The 20,834-nt window shown below is 36.5% G+C and overlaps 1 protein-coding gene across 9 annotated transcripts in view; it reads right to left on the bottom strand.

Annotated features, from left to right (window-relative positions):
* LOC126366726 (cAMP-specific 3',5'-cyclic phosphodiesterase) overlaps positions 1 to 20,834 on the bottom strand; it is a 480,018-nt gene that overhangs the window by 39,151 nt on the left and 420,033 nt on the right. For all 9 annotated transcript variants that reach the window (XM_050009948.1, XM_050009953.1, XM_050009952.1 and 6 more), the window contains one exon: positions 373 to 474. In XM_050009948.1, coding sequence (XP_049865905.1) covers positions 373 to 474 — 102 coding nt within the window. The remainder of the gene's footprint in view (positions 1 to 372; positions 475 to 20,834) is intronic.

Below are 20,834 nucleotides of genomic sequence, written 5' to 3'. Positions count from 1 at the left end.
AAAATGGAAAATTATTGTTTAATGCAAGGAATGTGACTTTTACTACGTACTTACACATTTAAAGAATCGGTTTCCGAATACAGTGATTCGTAAAATATTATTTTACCTACAGTACAAGACTCCTCATTGTGTATCCCATCTTTATCATTGAAAGCACTCGATTAGGTTAGAACACAACATAAACAAGTCTGTCTATATAATATTTAAGTACGCCCCACTGCTGAGCGCATGCACTACGCGTATATTTGTTATTTGTATTTTATTTGTTACTGTGGTGTCCCTTTATAATAAACGTTTCTTTCTTTCTTTCACTCTGAACTCCGCTGCGGGTTGCTTAAACAATGTAAACAGTAAATTGGGTATATTACTTACTTGGCGACTGGCACATTTGTGAGGCATAGGAAGTTGTTTCGAACACTACGGAGGCTTGCTAGGACCTGCGCGAAGGGCGTCACGATCAAGTCTTCGCCATGACTGTAAACAAAAACAAAAACATATTAATACACAAGAAAAATTTACACGAGTAGGTACATAGCGTAAAACCTGCCTGCTAAAGACAAGGACGGAAAATAAAATGTAAAACAGCTTTCTCGGAATATATTTCAAGCTGGACTAAGCACGTTTTAGCTTTAGCTTGCCGACTAATATTCAAGAAGCTCACAAGCTTAAAGCCTTATACTTCTAGGTAACTTATTTTGTGAATCAAACATGTGCAATGGAATCGGCTTAAGGGTGATTTATTCCGTCCTCGAGAGCGTGAAAGGTTGGTCGCAATTTTGGATTCTTTACGCGTACCTATCAGGGTCAAAAACTTTCATATTTCAAGAGTCTATACAATGGAGAGCGACCTTCACGTCACTTAAGAGGGTGAGGTAACTGGCTTCACCGTATACCTACTGAACATAATACCTCGTGAAATGTAAAAATTGAGGTATTACTTCGTAAGAAAAACCTGTTTATTTGTTAAGTACACCTATCTTCTAATTAAGTAATACATTACATAGTATAATTAATTATGTTTTATGTAGACCGTTTTGTGTTAATTTACCTTATTGCATTATTTACCTAAACCTGTATTGCACTGTCCCCGACTCCAATATTTAGCAAGTTCTTCCACCCTAAGGTTGCCTGGAAGAAATTGCTACTTAGCAATAATGTCGCCAATTGTGCTTCTCTTGTCACTTTTGCAATTATTTTTAATGTTGTGTTTATAAGTGCATTAAAGCGTTTTTGTATTGTATTGTACATTACCTACCTTTCTACTTAAGCTTGTTTTGCTAAGCTAAAAGCTTTCTGAATAAAGCTATAAATAAATAAATAAAATCAATTTATTTCAGGCATGTAACCCATATTTACATTAGCAATTATAAAATTAAAATTCCAAAATGAATAAAATAGTAAAATTAAAATTAAGTCAAATCACAGAAATATTTATAATAGTACATATTCAGTCAGTCACTACTAATAACATCATTATAGGCTTAGCCTATTGCCCTACTGCTCCGACCGTACATAACACCAGACTATCTAATATATATATCTAGCTATCTAGTATACATTTAATAAACACTAACTTTCTATGATAATCACAGAACAATCACTGGTGTCATGATCATGAGCATAATCTATTTTGTTTGAAAAAAGACTACGAAGAAAGGAAAAGATAACATGTGTGATAAGTTGAAATATTTTAATGTTTAATAAGGGTAGGTAGGTGGATATTAGGGTGGAGGTCGCAAATTATGTAGGAGACAAGGAGCCGTGCGGATTAGGGTGGCTACCGTTAGCACACGCGTAATGAAGGTAGGTCGTAATCGGCGACAGATAGGGAAAATGAGGTCAGAATAATAATTAGACTGACAAAATGCCCGGATAAACCTTCCTGCTTTTCTACATTCATGTAAATATTTAGCTTCATTAAAACTCTTCGGAAATACGTGCGTTTCCGTATCAAAGTTTAAAACAAATCTGATGAAAAAGCCCGCTGATCCTGTTGCAAACAACAGCGTGGTATTGATTCCAACTGGAAAGATGCATTTATGTCATGGTTATTTATCAAGAGTCTCAAGGCAGATATGGTTTAGAAGAAATAATATTAGATTTAGAAAGAGTCTATCGAGTTCTGTACGGAGTATATCATAAAGTAACCTGAGAGATCATTCTGGATATAATATCATGATATTACGTGCTGATAGCCTACCACTGGCTCACTGAACAGTGCATTATGATGTTTCTTGAGATATGAAACGGTAAAGATTGTTTTTGCTGTCTGACGACTTATGATTTTACTACCTATACACGGTGTGTGAAATCGTAACGAAAACTTTGAGGGATAATTCATGAACATTTTAGTATTTTTTTATTTTCAGTTCCATACATTTGCGACGAAAAAATCCACTTGATATTAACTCAGAATCATGGTCTGAATCATCTCCCTCAGTATTCGTTACGATGTCACTAACATCCCGTATAGAATTGGTCATTGTATCAAAACTACAAAAGTCCGAGTCTAAATACGCTTTTTCTAATCATGTGGGTTATGAGGCGGAATACCAGCCTCATCAACCCTGATGTCAGGGTTATGATTGAGCTTCTAAAGGCCCCTGATAGCCATGTTAGGGTGTCAGGGTGTCGTTACATGTGCCAACATGTAACGATTACTAACTTACATCAGTAAATAGTAACCGGGATCAACGGCCAGTATAAATACTACTACAACTTTACTAATCTACGACAAAACAGGAAGTACTATTACGTATTATGTGGTACTATTTGTTTGTGATAGCCGTATTACGTTGTGAACCGTCACAATCTATTTTGGCTATACTTACTTTATCAACAAATATTTGTCATCGATAGTTTGTGGTGTGTACTCGGCCATTTGAACCTAATTCATTAGAGTGGATCAAACCACAAAACCACATTCGGCAATAAAAGTATATTTCCTATACGTAGGTATAAGTGTACTTAAGCTATTATCATTATTAAGTTTTACGACGCGTCATATAGACCGAAGTGAAAGGGAAGTCTAGGAAAGCAGACCCTAGGAGAGCAGACCCTAGTGCCATGTACACATAATACAAAGAGAGTGAGGCAAATCATAATTTTATAGTAAAATATTTTAATAAACGACAACGGTGCTAATTCCTATAAATGCCATCTAATTTTATTTTAAGTTATATCTGTAATTTTCTTATCCGCCGAAAAGGAAAGGGACTGGTAAACGACAAGCATAAAATGTATGGATCACACGTCAATTTTAAGCACAAATCTAATACAACTTAAACAACCGTCTAAAAATTTTAAATTGCCCAATAAAGTTGACGGCACACGTCAAACGGTTTGCATACCAGTGAGGTACCTTTTTGATTCGCCCGGGTTATCCATTAATTTACTCATTCTTCCTAAAATTAAGAGCCGTCAGTCATCCGTCCCTTTCCTTTTCGGCGGATAAGAAAATGACAGGTAATACTTAAAGTAAAATTCGGAGGTGTCTGCAGGAATCGGGGCCATTATTTACTCAAAACTGAAGAGAATAAATACTAATAATTTAAATATTTGAAATAAAAAACATATTTATTTAAACAAGAATTTAAATTAACCGTGACTTTAGCTAAATAAACATTTATATTATTATCTTTATTACAACTTTAATGATGATGACTAGAACGTGAATCAAGATTAAAGAAAAGTTGAATCATGCAAAATGCAAGTTCATGCGTGTAATCACTATCTGAATAAAGCTGAGTCACACGCTATAAAAAGATAACTTGCTACTTTGATATGGGGACCCTCAGGCATGTCCTCATATATTTTTTCTCTGTGAAAGCCTTCAGACTTCACCAGCCGTCTTGCCAAAAACTGACTTTCGTCCGGCGCATCCTTTTTGACTGATAAATAAAATTATACTACTTACAATAAGTCATAATATCAAAGAAAAGTCAGTTTGATTGTACTACACTAGAATACTGGGATGAATATATTTTTAGTTTCACAACATTCGTAGAAATAAAGATATCATAACATAAACAGCCGATTTACGTCCCAATATTGAGTACAGGCCTCCCCTTAATAAACCGGAGGGGGTATGGAGCATACTCCACCACACTGCTCCACTGGTTGTTGGCAGAGGTGTTTTACGGCTAATAACCGGGACCAGCGGCTTAACGTACCCTTCGAAGATTCCGTAATCATCTTACTATTTCTGACAATCAGGTAATTCGAGCCTGCAATGTCCATATCAAACAAAGGACTTATAAAGTGATTTCGACAATGTCCCCATCGGCAATCGAGGTCGTGAGCCTAACGCTCCAACCACTAGACCACAGAGGCTGTTAAAGTATTATAAAAATCTTGTATCTATACCGTGTACGTTCAATAATCACACCTACATAGGTTCGTAGGTATGTTTATATGTAGTTAATTAATATGAATTGAGTTTGACAACAAAGTGTCTGTCTGTTTGAGAAATGACAAGTACAAGTGGCTTCAGCTCATCAGCCAGGGAAATGTCTCTGCGTAAATAACACGATAAGGAGAAGAAGTGTCGACTGGAAGTGGCACTCCTGGCCTAAAAATCTGAGAGATTGGTTTGGCTGCAACACTACGTAGCATTTTAGAGCTACAGCCTCACAAATAAGAGTAACAGGAACAGGAAGGAGCAACGGCTTAACGTGCCTTCCGAAGCGGAGGAGCTCGAGATGAAAACCTTTTTTTTTGTGGTCACCCATCCTACGACCGGCCTTTGCGAAAGTTGCTTTACTTCAACAATCGCAGACCGAGCGTGTTACCCGCTGCGCCACCGAGCTCCTCAGGTGTTAGTTATCTTGTTCTTACTACCGATAAAGTAAAAGTAAAGAAACGAATTGCATCTTTAGTTATGTTGTGACTTCAGAAATAAAAATAGGTATTGTTCATAAGTGTAACTATTCTAAGTTTACACAAGATAAGGTACGGTTATAAATTGTAAATCACATACTATCAAGTCGTTCAGAAAAATTGTTAAAATAATTTCTTATAAGCAGTATTTTTTACTAAGGATTGTAAATAAGGTATGTGTGTCTTTTCTTTGACTGTGTCGAGAAAACAACTTCTGTAACAAATTGCATTGAACAAAGAACTTTAGAAATCAATCTTACTACTGATAATAACCCAAGTCTAACACAGCCATTACTTTATTATCTCTATTATTGGAAATATTTCCCTATTGGTGTGCAAACGTTACGTCACATGCGGACCACGTTAGTAGGTCCCAAGGGCATCGCTAAGTTAAATTGGTATTCTACGAGAACCATAAGCCGTGTTCATAAGAGTACTTACTTAGTACTTTGTGGCGTGTTTGTGTGTTCATCGTATAATGCGATATTTCAGTCAACGAAGTTTGCCGCCAGTGAGATGAAGAACAATGCTCAAATACAACCCAGAAACGTAATCGACTGACAGGAAAGTTGTGCCAATTATTGTGTCATTAAATCGGTAGCAGCAACATTTATTGAATCCATGGGGTTTCAACTCATTATAATGCGTCAATTGGCAGTTTAGTACAGTCACTTTAGTACTCACTTTAGAACCCTGTCGCACTATCACATTTGACATTTAATGAGACTTACGGTTTAATTTGTCAGGAAAGTTAATGTGACATGGTTTCAAAGTGTGCACATGTTAGTACTCGTGATCGTACCTACTGCCGTGATCGATGATCATTTGGGTATATCATAACGCTCACGACTATATCGTCCTCAATGGTCCAGTGGTTGAGCGTTGTGCTCACGATCAAGGTGCTGGTGCCGAAGGTGCCGGGTTCGAATCCCGGTGGGACATATCACAAAAGTCACTTTGTGATCCCTATTTTCTTAGGACATTACAGGCTGGTCACCTAATTGTCCGAAAGTAAGACGATCCGTGCTTCGGAAGGCACGTTTAGCCGTTCATCACGGTTACTACTTGTTGATGTAAGTACGTAGTCGTTACATGAGTCATGTCAGGGTCCTTTGGTGGCTCAATAGTAACTGACACCATAATTGAGGAGGTTGGTAATCCACCTCACAACACACACGATTGAAGAAGACGACTAACGACTATATCCCAATTGGGGTTGTCAGAAGTACATCGATTACAAGATGAACTGAGAACCCAAACTTCACCAAGCTCTCTGTTACCCCAACGTAATAGATGGTGTGCCGTATCGCCATACACCGAGATCGTGTTCGTTCGTGTTGGGTATAGCGTCCATACATACCGAGTAAAATCGATTTTAGGATTTTCGCCCACACATTTTGAGCATTGTTCTTTCCATAGTGCGCATGTGTACAACTTTAGGACTCTGTCGCACTAACATATTTGACATTTAGTGAGCCTTACAGTGCAATTTGTCAGAAAACATCATGTGACGTGGTACCACAGTGTATGCATATATGCTCGTGACCGTACAAGGCCCGCACATATACAAGCTGTGTTCCATACCGGTATAAGAGAATAGATGACTATTGACTGTACCATGTAGTTAGTCGCTCCCAGAGGTATCACCAAGTTTAATTGGCGTACTTACTACGAACCCAGTTATCCTATTTCAGAGGGGCTATTACAAGTTACCCATTGTCTGTCTTCTAACGGCCTCAGTGGTCCAGTGGTTGAGCGTTGTGCTCACAATCCGGAGGCCCCGGGTTCGAATCTCGGTATGGACATATCACAAAAATCACTTTGTGATCCCTAGTTTGGTTAGGACATTACTGGCTGATCACCAGATTGTCCGAAAGTAAGATGATCCGTGCTTCGGGAAGCACGTTAAGCCGTTGGTCCCGGTTACTACTTACTGATTTAAGTAAATAGTCGTTACATGAGCCATGTCAGGGGCCTTTGGCGGCTCAATAATAACTCTGTCACCAGGGTTGATGAGGTTGGTAATTCAGCTCACAACCCACACGATAGAAGAAGAAGTCTGTCTTCTTGGGAATGAAAATACGGTCGTCAATATTATTACATTCCGGATTAGGTGTAACTAGAAAGTATTGAGGAACTTTGTGAATATGAGAAGTGAAGGATTACACCAGTAGGTCCCGAGAGAAGTGTCTGAATTAAATGACTTACTTCGATCAACGTATGATACAACAAGAGTGGTTCAGTGGTGGAGCGTTATGTTCACGTAAGAGTTACGGTTAGGGGTTCGAATAGCAGCGGGGACATAATTACATAATAGTATTTTATGCAACAGTTGTATAAGAAGGGTCAAAAAATGCGAGTGGCGTGAGTTGCGATGTGAGCCTTGGCGAACATCGCAATAAGAGACGCCACGAGCATTTTTTGACCTAGTTATACAACGTTGCATACAATACTTTTTCTACGACGACGTAATTTTAAATGAAACAAAAATTTTCCAATTTATTTTAAAGGTGCCAGTTTCCAGGTCAAAAAAAAAAAAAACAACAACAATGCTTTTTTGGCGACATTATAGTACAGTTACACTTTGTAAACAATGCTTTTATAGGCCATAGAGCGTACACTTTTTCAAAGAGTTTAATTATGTATGTACTTATATTAGACTTTTTGGTTATTTAAATGCCAGATTAAAGTAGAGGAGTAGAAAAAAATACTTTTTGATTGGTCTGTACTTTCTCATAAAGACGCTAGAAAAGCGATGAACGTAAGATATGAATTATTTCGCAGTACAGTGATTTGGCAAAGGAGAATTATAGGGCTAAGAAACGTGGGAGGGTGACACGTGACATTCCGTGTGGGTGTGGTATAATAAAAAATATACCTAGCAATGAATGAACCTCCTATGAATGAAGAATGATAAGTAAATATCATAATAAGATCAAAGATGTATTTAAAGGTTAATCCTTTCATGTAACGTAAACTTAGATAAAGAACTTTTGTAGTCTGCCTTTTAGTTTTGTTTTGAGGTAGTACCGAATTAGATCCATTGATCTCTTGGTTTACATTTTCTGGTTTATTGGATTTTTGAATGTGAAAAATTGATTTCTTATTGAGGCGGCTTAGAGAGGAGTGGGTATTGTGTGGGTCAAATCATCTCTTTTTTATTAAACATCAAACATGAAATCCCTATATGAGGGTGAAAATAAAATCTGTGACGTCACAGAAATAAAATATGGAACTTATTTTTACATGTAAATAAGTAAAACAAAGATTTTTTCTTTTTTATATAAATATTGTTTTCCTTTGTGACAAACATTGCTTAATTTATCTTTGTCGTCGATAAATAGCCAACACTGTAGGTTTGTGAAGTAGCTTCAAGGCTTGACTTCGTGTAATTCAGCATAGCCCGAACTAACAATTTCATGTGCCTTCCGAAGCAGACAGGATGTTGCAACGCATGCTACTAAACAGTTATAATTTTCCTGACTGAATGATCGTTATTTTTATTATTTCCGTTCCTTTAACGCAGTAATCTTTTCCTGGATTTATTTCAGTAAGTCGACTTAAGAAAATTAATTTGTCTGTGGTCGTTATTCAAAAGCAAATTCAATTCAAAATTCAAATATATTCAGTTGTTAACTCATATTATATATTAATATGACGTCATCTATTGTTATTCGTATTGTTATGTACTTATCGATAAGTACTAGGATAGTGATTATTGTTGCTTGGCAAATGTATTGCCAGACTGTATATCAGACGGAATGATTCAATTCAAACTTGATTGCTAACGACCCGATGTAGGCTCGTGTAATTAAGCAAATAAACCAATTTGTCAGATATTGTTGTTAGAGTTCAATATCAGTTAGCGTTGCTATCGGATACGCACAAAGGCGTCGTCATTCGAGTAGTTCTGTTAACAGAAATAGTGGGAGTAAATCGTCATACCTACAAGCTAGTTTACGTAACTTATAGCTTCTTTCACCTCCTGCTGGTGTCTGATAACGTATTTAGAACTTATCTGGAAGATAATATAGACGCTCACAACTATATTCCGAATTGGGCTGGTAGTAATATATCCATAGCGAGATAAATTGAGCACACACGCTTCACCTGAGCTTTCCGTTAGACCAACGTGATTGTTTGTGAGCTGTATCGTTTTATCAGGAAGATAATAGTACTAATATCCCGAATAAATCTGGTAGTTAGCCTAACAGGCAGTGGTGAAACATAACCTTTACTCCACCACGTAGGTACATATATTATTTGTAAAGGGCTAACACTGCTAAGTTCACACCACACCTTGCAGAATAAATTGAGTTAAGTTTGTTCAAAACAGATTTCAGTATATTAGTTTTTGCTAATAACTTCAATAAGTAGCGTTTCAATTGAATCCATGAATCAGCTGTTTACGGTTTACCTATAGTAGCTGCAATAACACAACTCAATTTAGCGCTACAATATAAAAGCAAAGACGACTCTCTTCTATAAACGACGTTCTATTCAGTTAATCACGTTTAATGATTATTACTTTGGCCGTCTACGAAGTAATTTACCTAGTTCAGAAACTACCTGAAAGTTATAACTTAGGTAGGCACTTATTTCACAAGTTTCTTAACAAAGAAAGCAAATTGGCTTATACAGCTGACGTTCTGAACAAAGTTAGCATAACATTTTAAATGGTGAAATCTTGTCGTATCTATATTGTAAAGAGTGACGTTAGAGACATGTCTATAACGTTCGTCACTGTTATAGTATTTTTTATTACGCAAGTTCGTGAAACGTAAAAGGTATCTATGACGTCAGCATTCGCGTAATGAGACGCGCTCTACGCATAAAAGTGCTATTACAACTGTGGGCATTGCAACATGAGAGACTACGTATGTGTTTGTGCACCAAACCTCTAGAGTGCAGTACATTTTGTGTAGTTGCCAAAATAGAGTTACACAAGCTTTATAGCTCAGTCGCCACTTTCTCATTTCGAGTATTGAGCAGTTTACAAGTAAGTTTTACGGCATTTTTATGGGCTTCGAGTCGCGGTTGATCCTCAGCCGTAAAGAAACTGAGTAGCGCGTAAATGGACGGCATCCTTCAGATTTTACGATCTTTATTTAGCGCAACACTTTGACTGTATTTATAAATCATGGGTTTACGACAATGTTTGACCATTTCATTAATTGGTTTTTAGATAATTCGACTTCGAACCATTTTCCCGTACGATATCCGCGTTTATCTTGTTTGAAGTACACAGTTTAACGTCTAGTTCTATATGATGAAAATTGATATGTTATGCCATGAAACTTGTGTATCTATATGTTCTTTATGTACAAATAATTTATGAACACAGCTAATTTATTTGTATTTGTCATGAAAAATATCCAATATTTATTCATGAGAGTAAAATATGTATGAAGATACTTGTCGGGGACATTATGTAGATATGCCGATGCCGGACCGAAGCTTTGTTTTCATTGAGGAACACGAAGGCTGGGCTAAGCGACGTTTATGTAGGGATTATGAAAATGAGATTACGCTGGGACAGTTTGTTTAATTAACAATAAACGTTGCAGCTACAAGCGCCTTGTCAATAGCCGGTGCCACTAAGATTACAGCGGCGTCTGAACCTAAATGATAATTTAAAAAAAATACAAATTTACTTAATGCCTATTTTTTCAAACTTTGATTAGAAGGGACTTTATCTTATTCGCGGATAACAAAAACGCAGGATAAGATTATTCATGGATATCCTAACCTCATTTGTTTTGCTTGCGTATGAAATATCAATATAGATGTTGTTCAAATCATCATAATGTCATTGCGGTGGGCAGTGCTCAAAGATATAACATAAATAATTACAAAAAAACTGGCGTGTATCTTTGTTTAGCCGACCTCGAGTGGCTGATGAACGACACAACTACGCAGCTTCTGTTATGTTTCATGCTGTTATTTTGAGCTTGTTAAAAAATTGATGGGCGATGATAGCGAACGTGCCGCTCCAGGCGTATTTATGTAACTTTATACTTGTTATTTAACGATAAAAGCAGAATTTCGCATGTATTTTTCTTAGAAATACAAAGTGCTTTTCTTAAGGTATACAACAAAACATTATAATCGTTAAACCAATTAGAGAAAATGTGTTTAACCTTTGCCGAAACTGCCGTTATTAGATACTTAGATTTGATATGATTTAAAACTACACATATGTATATTTCATCGTATAGTGACAGATAACGATTTTGGCCCTCGAAGCTGGAGCTGTGCCCAGTCGATCATGTGAACGATACCAGTCTCACGTACGCACAAACACCTATTCTTGTATTACATATATATCACTTGACAAGGGCTCATGTAATCTTGAAAAAGTTACAGAACAACGATCAATACAAAGTCGTTTACAAGCAGTTTTATGAGAAACCTGGTCGATGCGCGTTAAAAGGAATTGCTGGAGTCAGACTATTGTAATTCCATACATACGAATTAAGGCGTACCTACATCGTGCAAAAACTATGCAAATCATGCATAATATGAACGTTTTCAATTTGCAGCTGGAAATGCCTGGGTACGTCGACGATTTATGAAATTTACATTACTGAATAGCGGATTTTTCTCTGCATCAGAAAATAAAAATGTTTTTTCTTTTTGCTTTTCATTCTGGATTATGAATGCCAGTGGATTTTCATTAGCGCAAGAGGATTGCGAGATATGACATTAATATTCACTGTTTTAGAAAGCTTTAAGTATAAACATTTTATGATGAGAAAACTTAAATGGTTTGCTATGGTTTTAAAGTAAGAGTAAACAATTAGTAAACTTTGTTAAAGAAATGAACACTAGAAGTAATCTCGAGAAGTTCCGCCGATTATATCTATCTTCTTTACTAAGGATTCACTTTCAATCTTAAAAGTTACTTGTCAACTTTTAGATTATATTTTGGCGACGGAAATAAGTAAAAAACGTGATAAGAACTTAAAAAAGGTAATTTAATATTAATGAGTCTACGATAAAAGTAGACAGAGTGGTGTAGAATTTCAGATTATGAAACTAACTTTTGATCGATTTATGTTTATGAAACCAGTCGTTGGTAAAAGTAGAATTTATTATTATTCATAAATATCTAGTTTTGTTTCGTCTTTCCTTTATACTTGTTTAGATATGTACGTATGTTTCCCATGCGCTTGTATGAACCTGCTGTTATATTTTTATTAGAAGACAACTAATAGCTATACGCCGTTTTAAAATTCGAAGTTATGATGGATATAATGTACCGTGTCGAGCCAGGTTACTAGCGCATTACACATGTATAGTAGAGTTTTATGAAATGTTCGGGATGAACAGCATGAAATATACAAGTTTTTGTCCCTGGCCATTCAATAGAAACAAATAGGTATATGTTATTAGTTTAATGAACATTGAGTGCGTAGGCCACTTTTCTTATTTAGCCGTCGTCCTGTCGTAGAGAAGTAACCCAATTACGTCTAGTTAAGACAAGTTTAATAATACATACGGGTATTTGCGTTGGAAGAGCGAGGGATTCCCAACACAAGTGTCTTAGATTACTTTTAGGGAAGCATCATTTACAAATTGTAAAAGATTTCCAGAAATAAAAGTATTTAATAAATAATAGTACTAGAATACTAGAGACTTTTATTATAAAAATAGGAGCAGAATCTAACGTACCTAGTTTGAATTCTTATTATCCTAGATGCAAAAGTCTACTCAATCGTCATTTTGTGTCTGACATGAAGACTATAATAATTATACGGTTCGCGTACTTCAGTATTTAAGTTCTTTATAAGTGATTATACATATTCTATTATACTTAGGTGCAGGTCGTGTCGTATCAGGAGGTGAAGGTTTTGGCGGGAAGAAGAAAGGACTGGCGATTACTCTACCGACAAGAGCACAGCTCTTAAATAAAGAGAGAGAAGAGAGAGAGAGATAGAGAGAGAGAGAGATGTACTTAGGTATACTTTTGTGAGCTTATCTATCTCTCTGTGAGGAAACGCCTGCCTATTGGCCTCGTCTTCTTACCTAGGGATAAGGGAATACCCAATACAAACGTTCACCGTTCAATTTCCTGTGTCAACATACATAAGTACTTATACAAACGTACATCTATAATTTCCTATCCCTATCGAGATCGCCATATGTCGTCATAAAATATTACGTAGCAGCGTGTAGATAGATATATTGATAGTCTATAATAGTGACAGGTGACTAACCCAGACACCCATGTCAAGTTCGTGTTACACGTCACCTACGCATCCATAAGATTACTTAAAATAAGACGATTTTTATACCAAGTAGACTAAGCTTATCTCGTGTAGTCTTAAGTAAGGGGAACTGGAGTATTGACCTCAATACGGTGAGTAATGAGTACATTTATTCGTGTATATTATGTACAAGTGCGGAATGTTAAGCAGGCAATAATCCACTTAGACCGAGTAAACAAACTTCTCCATGAAATTATACTGCATAGAGAATGTCTGTGATGCTGTTAGACTAATGGACTTTGAACATAAAGCCGAGTTTGGGGATGTTAATGTGGTGCAAATTGGTATTGGCATGACGCTAAATTATGAGTTACATTGAATGTTCGAATGGATGATGTTGGATGAAAGGAACACTACCCTCATTATAGATAATGCAATCGGGTTAAAAAGGCATAGGTATGACATGCTTTGTAACATGAATGTGTAACTTAACAATGGTTCTTTAATTTGGTCGATTAACGTAACATAAACTTAAACAGCCTATATACGTTCCACTGCAGGGTACAGACCTGTCAATCAACGTCGAACGATATATTAATATCTGTGCTTTATTTTTGAAAATTATAACGCCTGAAGTAAAATTACCTTGCATAACATTATGTAAGTTGATATTAGGAACAGTATTATCTTACGCAGTGCTGATGCAATCAAGAACATCAAAGCGTAACAGCGAACTCGAAGAGAGGGTCGGGACTCGGGCAGCAGACAGAAGTTGCAAGCACTTAATTGGGGAAAATTCTATATGCGGCAAAATATAACTACAAATATGTTCTTTTTACAGGGACTTCCCTCGGCGCTTCCGAATATCGTATGAATATGCAATTTTAGGTGTGACCATCTATATCGTGTGAGTCGTAAAGACGATGATTAACCTTACCAACCCTGATGTCAGGGTTATTATTGAGTGGCCAAAGTTTCGAAATGGCTCATGTATTTAGATCGCTTGATCTGCTTTAAAAGCATATAGATAGTCAGATGTTGAACATAATATGTAGTACATAATATGGATATAGGTATACGTAATATATATTTTATTTTCAAATTTAACATATGAATGAAAGCAAAGTAAACAATTGTTCAAAATGTTCATTATAGTAGTTAAAATTAGGTGTTTTTAAGTTAAGGGTAAAACATTTGAAAAACATGCCCGAGTAATTTAAAAAAACTTTTTACAGGACATCATTTTTCGGGTGAGCTAAAGTGTTTTAAAATTATGTAATCTAATCAGCCTTCGCTTTAATAAAAGCGACATTACTCTTCTTCTATTATGTAGGTTGTGCGGTGAATTCCCAATCTCATCAACCCTGGTGTCAGGGTTATTATTGAGCCGCCAAAGCCCCTGACATGGCTCAGAAATAACCAGAACAACATTACTAACAACCACAGATTTTGTCACCATTCCTACCTGCCTGCCTATCGTATCGTCTAGAATCTCTCTGATAATGGATATAGTAGCTAAGTCATAAATTAAAAACAATATTGAAATTGAAATCAAACATGTATTACACCGATTACGTACAACAGATACAGATGACAGTAGGAAACAGATCAAATGACCGATAACGCGTCATTCTTATCTCTCATGACTTGGATGTTATCTGTTGATATTTTGGCTGAAACTCTACGTAGCCAGGCTATTTATATCAAAATAAAGCTAAATGTACACAGGCGCACAGGAGGCGGGAACTTTTGCAAATTTCTTTTTCCTCTCCTGTGGGTTGTGCAATTAATAACCGACCTCCTTAACCCTAGTGTCAAGCTTACTATTGGCTCATATGGCAATGTACAAGTACAAGTTAAGCACACGTGTACAGCATGTTGCTTTTTCGTAAAAACTCCCGGTTTCCGAGCCCAAATGTTCCCGGCAACTCCTCCGTGTACATTCAGATTAAATACTATTTAAAGTCTCTTGTAATGGGGTTAATGAATGAATGTGTTGCCTAAAATAGTAACCATTGAGACTAATAAAACGTCTCGGAATGGCTACAACGTGAGCGATGTTGTAGTAGTTAAGCTACTAATCCTATTAGATCTTATGATAGCGAAGTATTTTGCCCTTGATCATTGCTCTTTGGTCTCTTTAATTTAACACACAAGTGAGCGTATCGTCATAGAATAAGGAATAACACTACGTGTAGAACGGCAACTCTCCGTCCCCACCAGCGGCTGAGCTAGGTTTACCTGACCCCCCTCGGTCTTACTTTAGTCTTCAATCGTGAGACGTCAGACGACACACACACAGATGCACGTGTACGATAACGTCAATGTGTAGTGTCTGTGTAAAAACAAGAGGTGTTTTGTATGAAATATCCGGGGTGCGATAAGTAAAACAATTTCCCAAAGCATTTCCCGCCATTTTGTAATAACTCTGAGGAACGGCAAATAAAATATTATTTATCACGTACTACGGGGCAGCTACGGGTTGTTTACACGTAATATGTTGCTTTCCTGCAATATCATTCATAAACAAATTTACTGTACAGTCGTATCCTTCAAATTATGGGGAATCAGATACACCAAATTCATTTTAGAAGAACTCTTATAAGAAAGTATTACTATTTATTACTTGTGTAAGAATAAAGCAATATGTATATAAAAGGATACCGCAAAACGTTGGTTGGAATTGAATCAGCTACGCTGCGCAAATCGTACCGTATTTCATTGGCAGCTTGGGGGGAAAGAAGCTATGAAGTATGCAGGTTCGGAAATGTAATACTATTGCGATGGAAATAAATAATATTGGCAAGACGTGAGGCGAACCTCAATCCAAAGTGGAAACAGAAAAATAAGGATTTTAAAAGGGTGTGTTGCCTACTATTGCAGTTGCCTATATCAGGACATCAAATAACGCGACGGACGGTGACTAGGCTTATTTGGATACGAAAAATAAAATAAATAAATAAATAAAATACGATATTCTTCTCTTGAAGAATTTGTGCAAATTGTAATTTGTATGAAGTTTCTAATTTAGGTCGGGGTTTCGGTTGAGGGACGTGCGACCGTCGCCAAATCACGTACAGGCGCTGAAACGAATAAAATCTCATTTCGAGATTACGATGCCGTACCGCTTATTGAGTTTCACGCAATTCCCCATGTAAACAGTTTTATTGGCGCTTTTCAGTTTCAAGCCTGAAGGTCGACGCCTCGACGGCACCGCGGCAAAGAATCCGCTTGTATGTAAACAAAGTAATAGTAAACTACAGTGATTAGTGTATGCGTGCGCGCAGACAACGTGCGCACCAGTTCTAAACAAGTCTGTTACCATAGTCGTAAAATATAAAGTGTGTAGGTTGGAGAATAGTGTCGTAAATTTTTGACGTGTTCATTACTCTTGTACCATCTGCACTAGCAAGAAGGTAGCTGAAACTTATATAGCACACAATGTATTTACGTGAAAGGCCGTTGTAAAGTTATGAAGATAACATTCAACGCTTCAAACTTTTGTTGTTCTTAAAGCTTTAGTGGATCAGTTAAGCTTTTAAGGGATTTAAAATTTATATTTCGATGCTACGTATGAAACGAAGGATTAATAGAAACAATTTTAGTGGTTTGAGTAGTACAAAATATTATTTGAAATTCTCCATACCTTTCCTGGTCGATGGATGCAGCGAGTCAAGTACTTAACGTATATATTGTATATATATTAACTTTAAATAGTATACCTTGTCACATTTTCGCAATTTATGTCAATCAAAGTGCCAAGTAATTCTTCTTCTACTCCACTTTTCGTAATATCCATTTTGAACAATCAACTAAATCACATTTACATCCCTGTCGTCAAACTGTCGTTTACACCCTCTTTACACCAGTGATTATTTTCTCTTTGGTTAACACTTTCATATAAAATGTCACCCGTGGGCGGCGCATAGATATTTGTATATATTTTTTAAATTTTACGGCGCGTAGAAAGTTATTTCCCCAGAGATCCATGTTGCTGTATGTTTTAATAAGTATATACACAAAGCGGCTCTTTAAAAAAAGATTCTATATATCATTAATTTTAAGTCCAAGTAAAGAGGATTTTCTAAATACGTGAACAATAACAATATAAATTAGTTCTCCCATAGAATAGAGACATACAATCATTGATGTATAGATGTTATTATAATAACATACAATGATTTGGCATTACTCCTTTGTATTGTGTTATTTCTTTGTACTTGTGGATTAGTTTTATGACCACTCAGCGAACTAGCCCTATAAGACCAATAATATACACTTAGTCTGACTTTGTATAAGACATGGGAAAATATTGCAAAAGGTATACAAATTGTATATGTATAATACGTAATTAGAAATTGTGTACTGAGTAGTGGTCCGGCCAGGGAGCAATACACTTAATATTCGCTATTGTATCCTAAAAACATGTTTATTTCTAAATTTGTAGCAGTTCGCTATCAAATATAAATTACACGAAATTAGTTCTAATTTGGGACACTGCCGGCTATTATTCAAGGTAATAATGTTTTAATTTACCAAGAATATCGTGTTTGAAGTAAAACCGGGATAAACGAACTTTGGAAAACGTACAAATGACGAGTAATTCTTTTCGGGAAATATTTATGGGAGATAAACAATGATAAGGTAGCTATCTACTTACTTCTTTTATTAATATTATAACTTTGACCTTTTCAGTGAATTAATTAATTTTGTAATTTACGTAGTAGGTAAGTTTAAAGTTTTCCCGTAGGTAGTATCGTATACTTTGTGTAGGTTACAATTCTGTACCGTCGGTGAAAAGTAATACAACTCGAGTTGTATCACTTTTGAGTTATTAGCACACACTTCATGTTCAAAAAATTCTCTTTCTTTCTGTCTAATTCTCGTAACTGTAGCTATTATAAATACGGAGATAATTTTTGTGTTTAGTGATATAAGTACTGTTTGTGAAGGATTCACGCTGTTATAACACGTGTAACATAATTCATCTTAACTTGCATTAAAGTGAAATGAAGATTTTCATTAAATATTTTGGTGTAAGTAAATGCAACTCAACATATATTAAAATACACGCAATCTTTGAATTCTCACGGTCCGTGTTTAATGATATAATTTTAGTTGTAACATCAAACACCAAATTTATTTTTTCGTGAAAAGTAATATAAATTAATACATATCAAAATATTTCAGAAAATACGATCTTGGATATCAATAACGTGTCGTGTATAATGATACATACAAGTTCGATTTTATGCGCCACTGGTGTGTATCCTAGGGTGACCTCCGCATAAACCTGTCCCCGATACCGACCCCGCCGGCGTGGTCGACGATTTCCCTCATTCAGCGCTTATCGCTATCGACCCACTAGGGTCGATTAATTCTTTCAAATATTTTTCCTCTCAGACGACGCCCTGAGCCGAGGTTCGCGCCCAACTGGGCACCCTCAGGCCTGTTGTCTTAAACGTTGTACCGGGTGAGAGCCTTCAGCGCTCCCCATTTGTCCGGCCAAGTAGTTAATGCCATCTGCGGCAAATCTACAATAAGTCACGTCAAAAAAAAAAAGCATAAACCTGTCTATGGTAAGCCATTTTGTCTAGAGCCACAGGAAACCATATCTGATCCGCATTGCGAATGGGTATAGGTTAAGTTAGTACTTCAGACCAAAGCGTGTTTTTTATCTTTCTGCTATAACCACCTTGTAGTAAGTACTTAATTATAGTACCTCAATAAGTTGCGGGTCTTGATCATGGCGTCGTTATCACCATGGCAGTTAGTCAAGAGGTATTTGAGATTTGTCATTACTGTCGTTAGTCTCCTTCCCTTAGCTCGAAGCATAGCTGTTTTACATAGTTTTCTTGATTACATACAGGTTAAGCAGTGGCAGATTGAACGCTGCTTTGATTGCTAAGGAGGTTGCAGACTTGAAATAATGGCTCCAAATATTATCAAGCTCCAATTAATATGCAAGCCATTAAATACACGCTGGTTAGATCTTTGATGCAAGCGCTGGTTGTGGTATTTTTGAACCTACACAGCCGTAGATGATCGTACATACTTTTGGGTTTAAGGTCCCACTGGGATCCAACTCGGCATCAGCAGCATCGGGATCTGCCACATCTTCTCAAGAGAAGATTACCAGTTTCTCAAACACGTTAAATGGTGTAAATTTGTCGAGCTTCCTCATCTTTATAAAGGGAATAACTACTCTGAACTCTGAGCACCACCGTTAATATTTTTTTTCTGTATTTTGAATACATAAGAGAGAATTACGCACGTGAAAAATGGAAAGAGGAAGGGGAGGCCTTTGCCCAGCAGTGGGATCTTGTAGGATAGATTAGATTAGAAGCAATAATTGGCAACACCACGGGCACAACCCCTTAATTAAACCAGATCACAAAGTTTGTAAAAATCCCAGGAGGTATTTGAGCTTCTGAAAGGTGTTAGTTGGCTTACTACTACTTTCAAGAAAAGCACGCATAATGGACCACTTGCGTTTATGCGGAAAACTGAGCCCATGTAAATAACATTACATATGGGATATTTGCCCATACATGTTGTCCCGACCCCACCTAGAGTTGGATAAGGGCAGGAGGATGATGATGATATAGTGGGATGTTTGCCCACTTCACAATAGTGGTCTATACGCGAGGATACGCGGAAAGTCCCCCACGTGTGCTTACGTGTAGAGTTTTGCGGAAACGAGCTCGTTTAGCTTAACCATAACAGACCATGGTAAACGTGATAAGACCTACCCTGAGGATAGCCCTGTGTAACGTATAGGTTTGGAGGTGAACCAATGATCTTCATTTTCACTACCTATTCTTATCGTCAACATTGATTCGACTCCGTTTGTCGTTCTGTCAATCGAATTATCAAAACCTCTGTGGAAATACGCCCTTCGATCGCCGGGCAAGATTTGCTCATTTTCTTCGTGTTACATGACTGTATACTTTACTTTAGGGGATTTTGATTGTGGAATGAGTTGTAATCTTTTAAATAGTTTCAGCAGGAAAGAAGTAACACTTATCGGTTTGTGTGATTTTGGTTTAAAATTACGTAGGTACATCACCTTTATCTCCAGGCCATGCTGCCAGGCTAGCCCGACACATTCCTAATGAGCAGTCTTAATATGATTTCTCTTACCTTCATTTGTTAGGGGTGGAAATATTATCATAATTGAATTCGTAAGATTATGAATGCATAAATGAACCAAAAGTGGTTTTGACTAGGGGTGTAGTGTAGTGGAAAAATTGTGTTTGTAGCGGGCAGCAGTGGTGGTTTTGACCGGTTTTTTATGAGTTTTGAGAGTAAAATCATAACAAAAATATTTTATTATCGCCACCTTACACTATATATACTTGTACCATCTTTATATGTATTTATTACTAGAGATTCGTAGCAACATGTATCACTTTACACAATAAAACCGAAAAAATAAATCAAGTTATACCACTTGACATAAATTCGTTATAGTTTATCGTTTGTGTCAATTGATATAAGTTAAATTTCTTTACTTTTTAAAGAAAATAAATAGAATTTTGCCTTTCTACAACTTTATAAAATAAACTTTCTTCCAAGACATTTTGTTTTTTGTACAATAAGACTGTAAAATTATTAATTGAAATATGATATATCAACAATGACTTTTGTAAAGTTATGTGTGTAAAAAGGTATAAGTAGACTTGTATCAATTTACACATTATAAAAGTTGGTGTCAACTGATACATGTAATTTATTTTGATCCTC

The sequence above is a fragment of the Pectinophora gossypiella genome, chromosome 5 (assembly GCF_024362695.1).
Source record: "Pectinophora gossypiella chromosome 5, ilPecGoss1.1, whole genome shotgun sequence".
Taxonomy (NCBI): domain Eukaryota; kingdom Metazoa; phylum Arthropoda; class Insecta; order Lepidoptera; family Gelechiidae; genus Pectinophora; species Pectinophora gossypiella.
The sequence above is the reverse complement of the archived record's forward strand: the minus strand, read 5'-3'. Positions and strand labels throughout refer to the sequence as shown.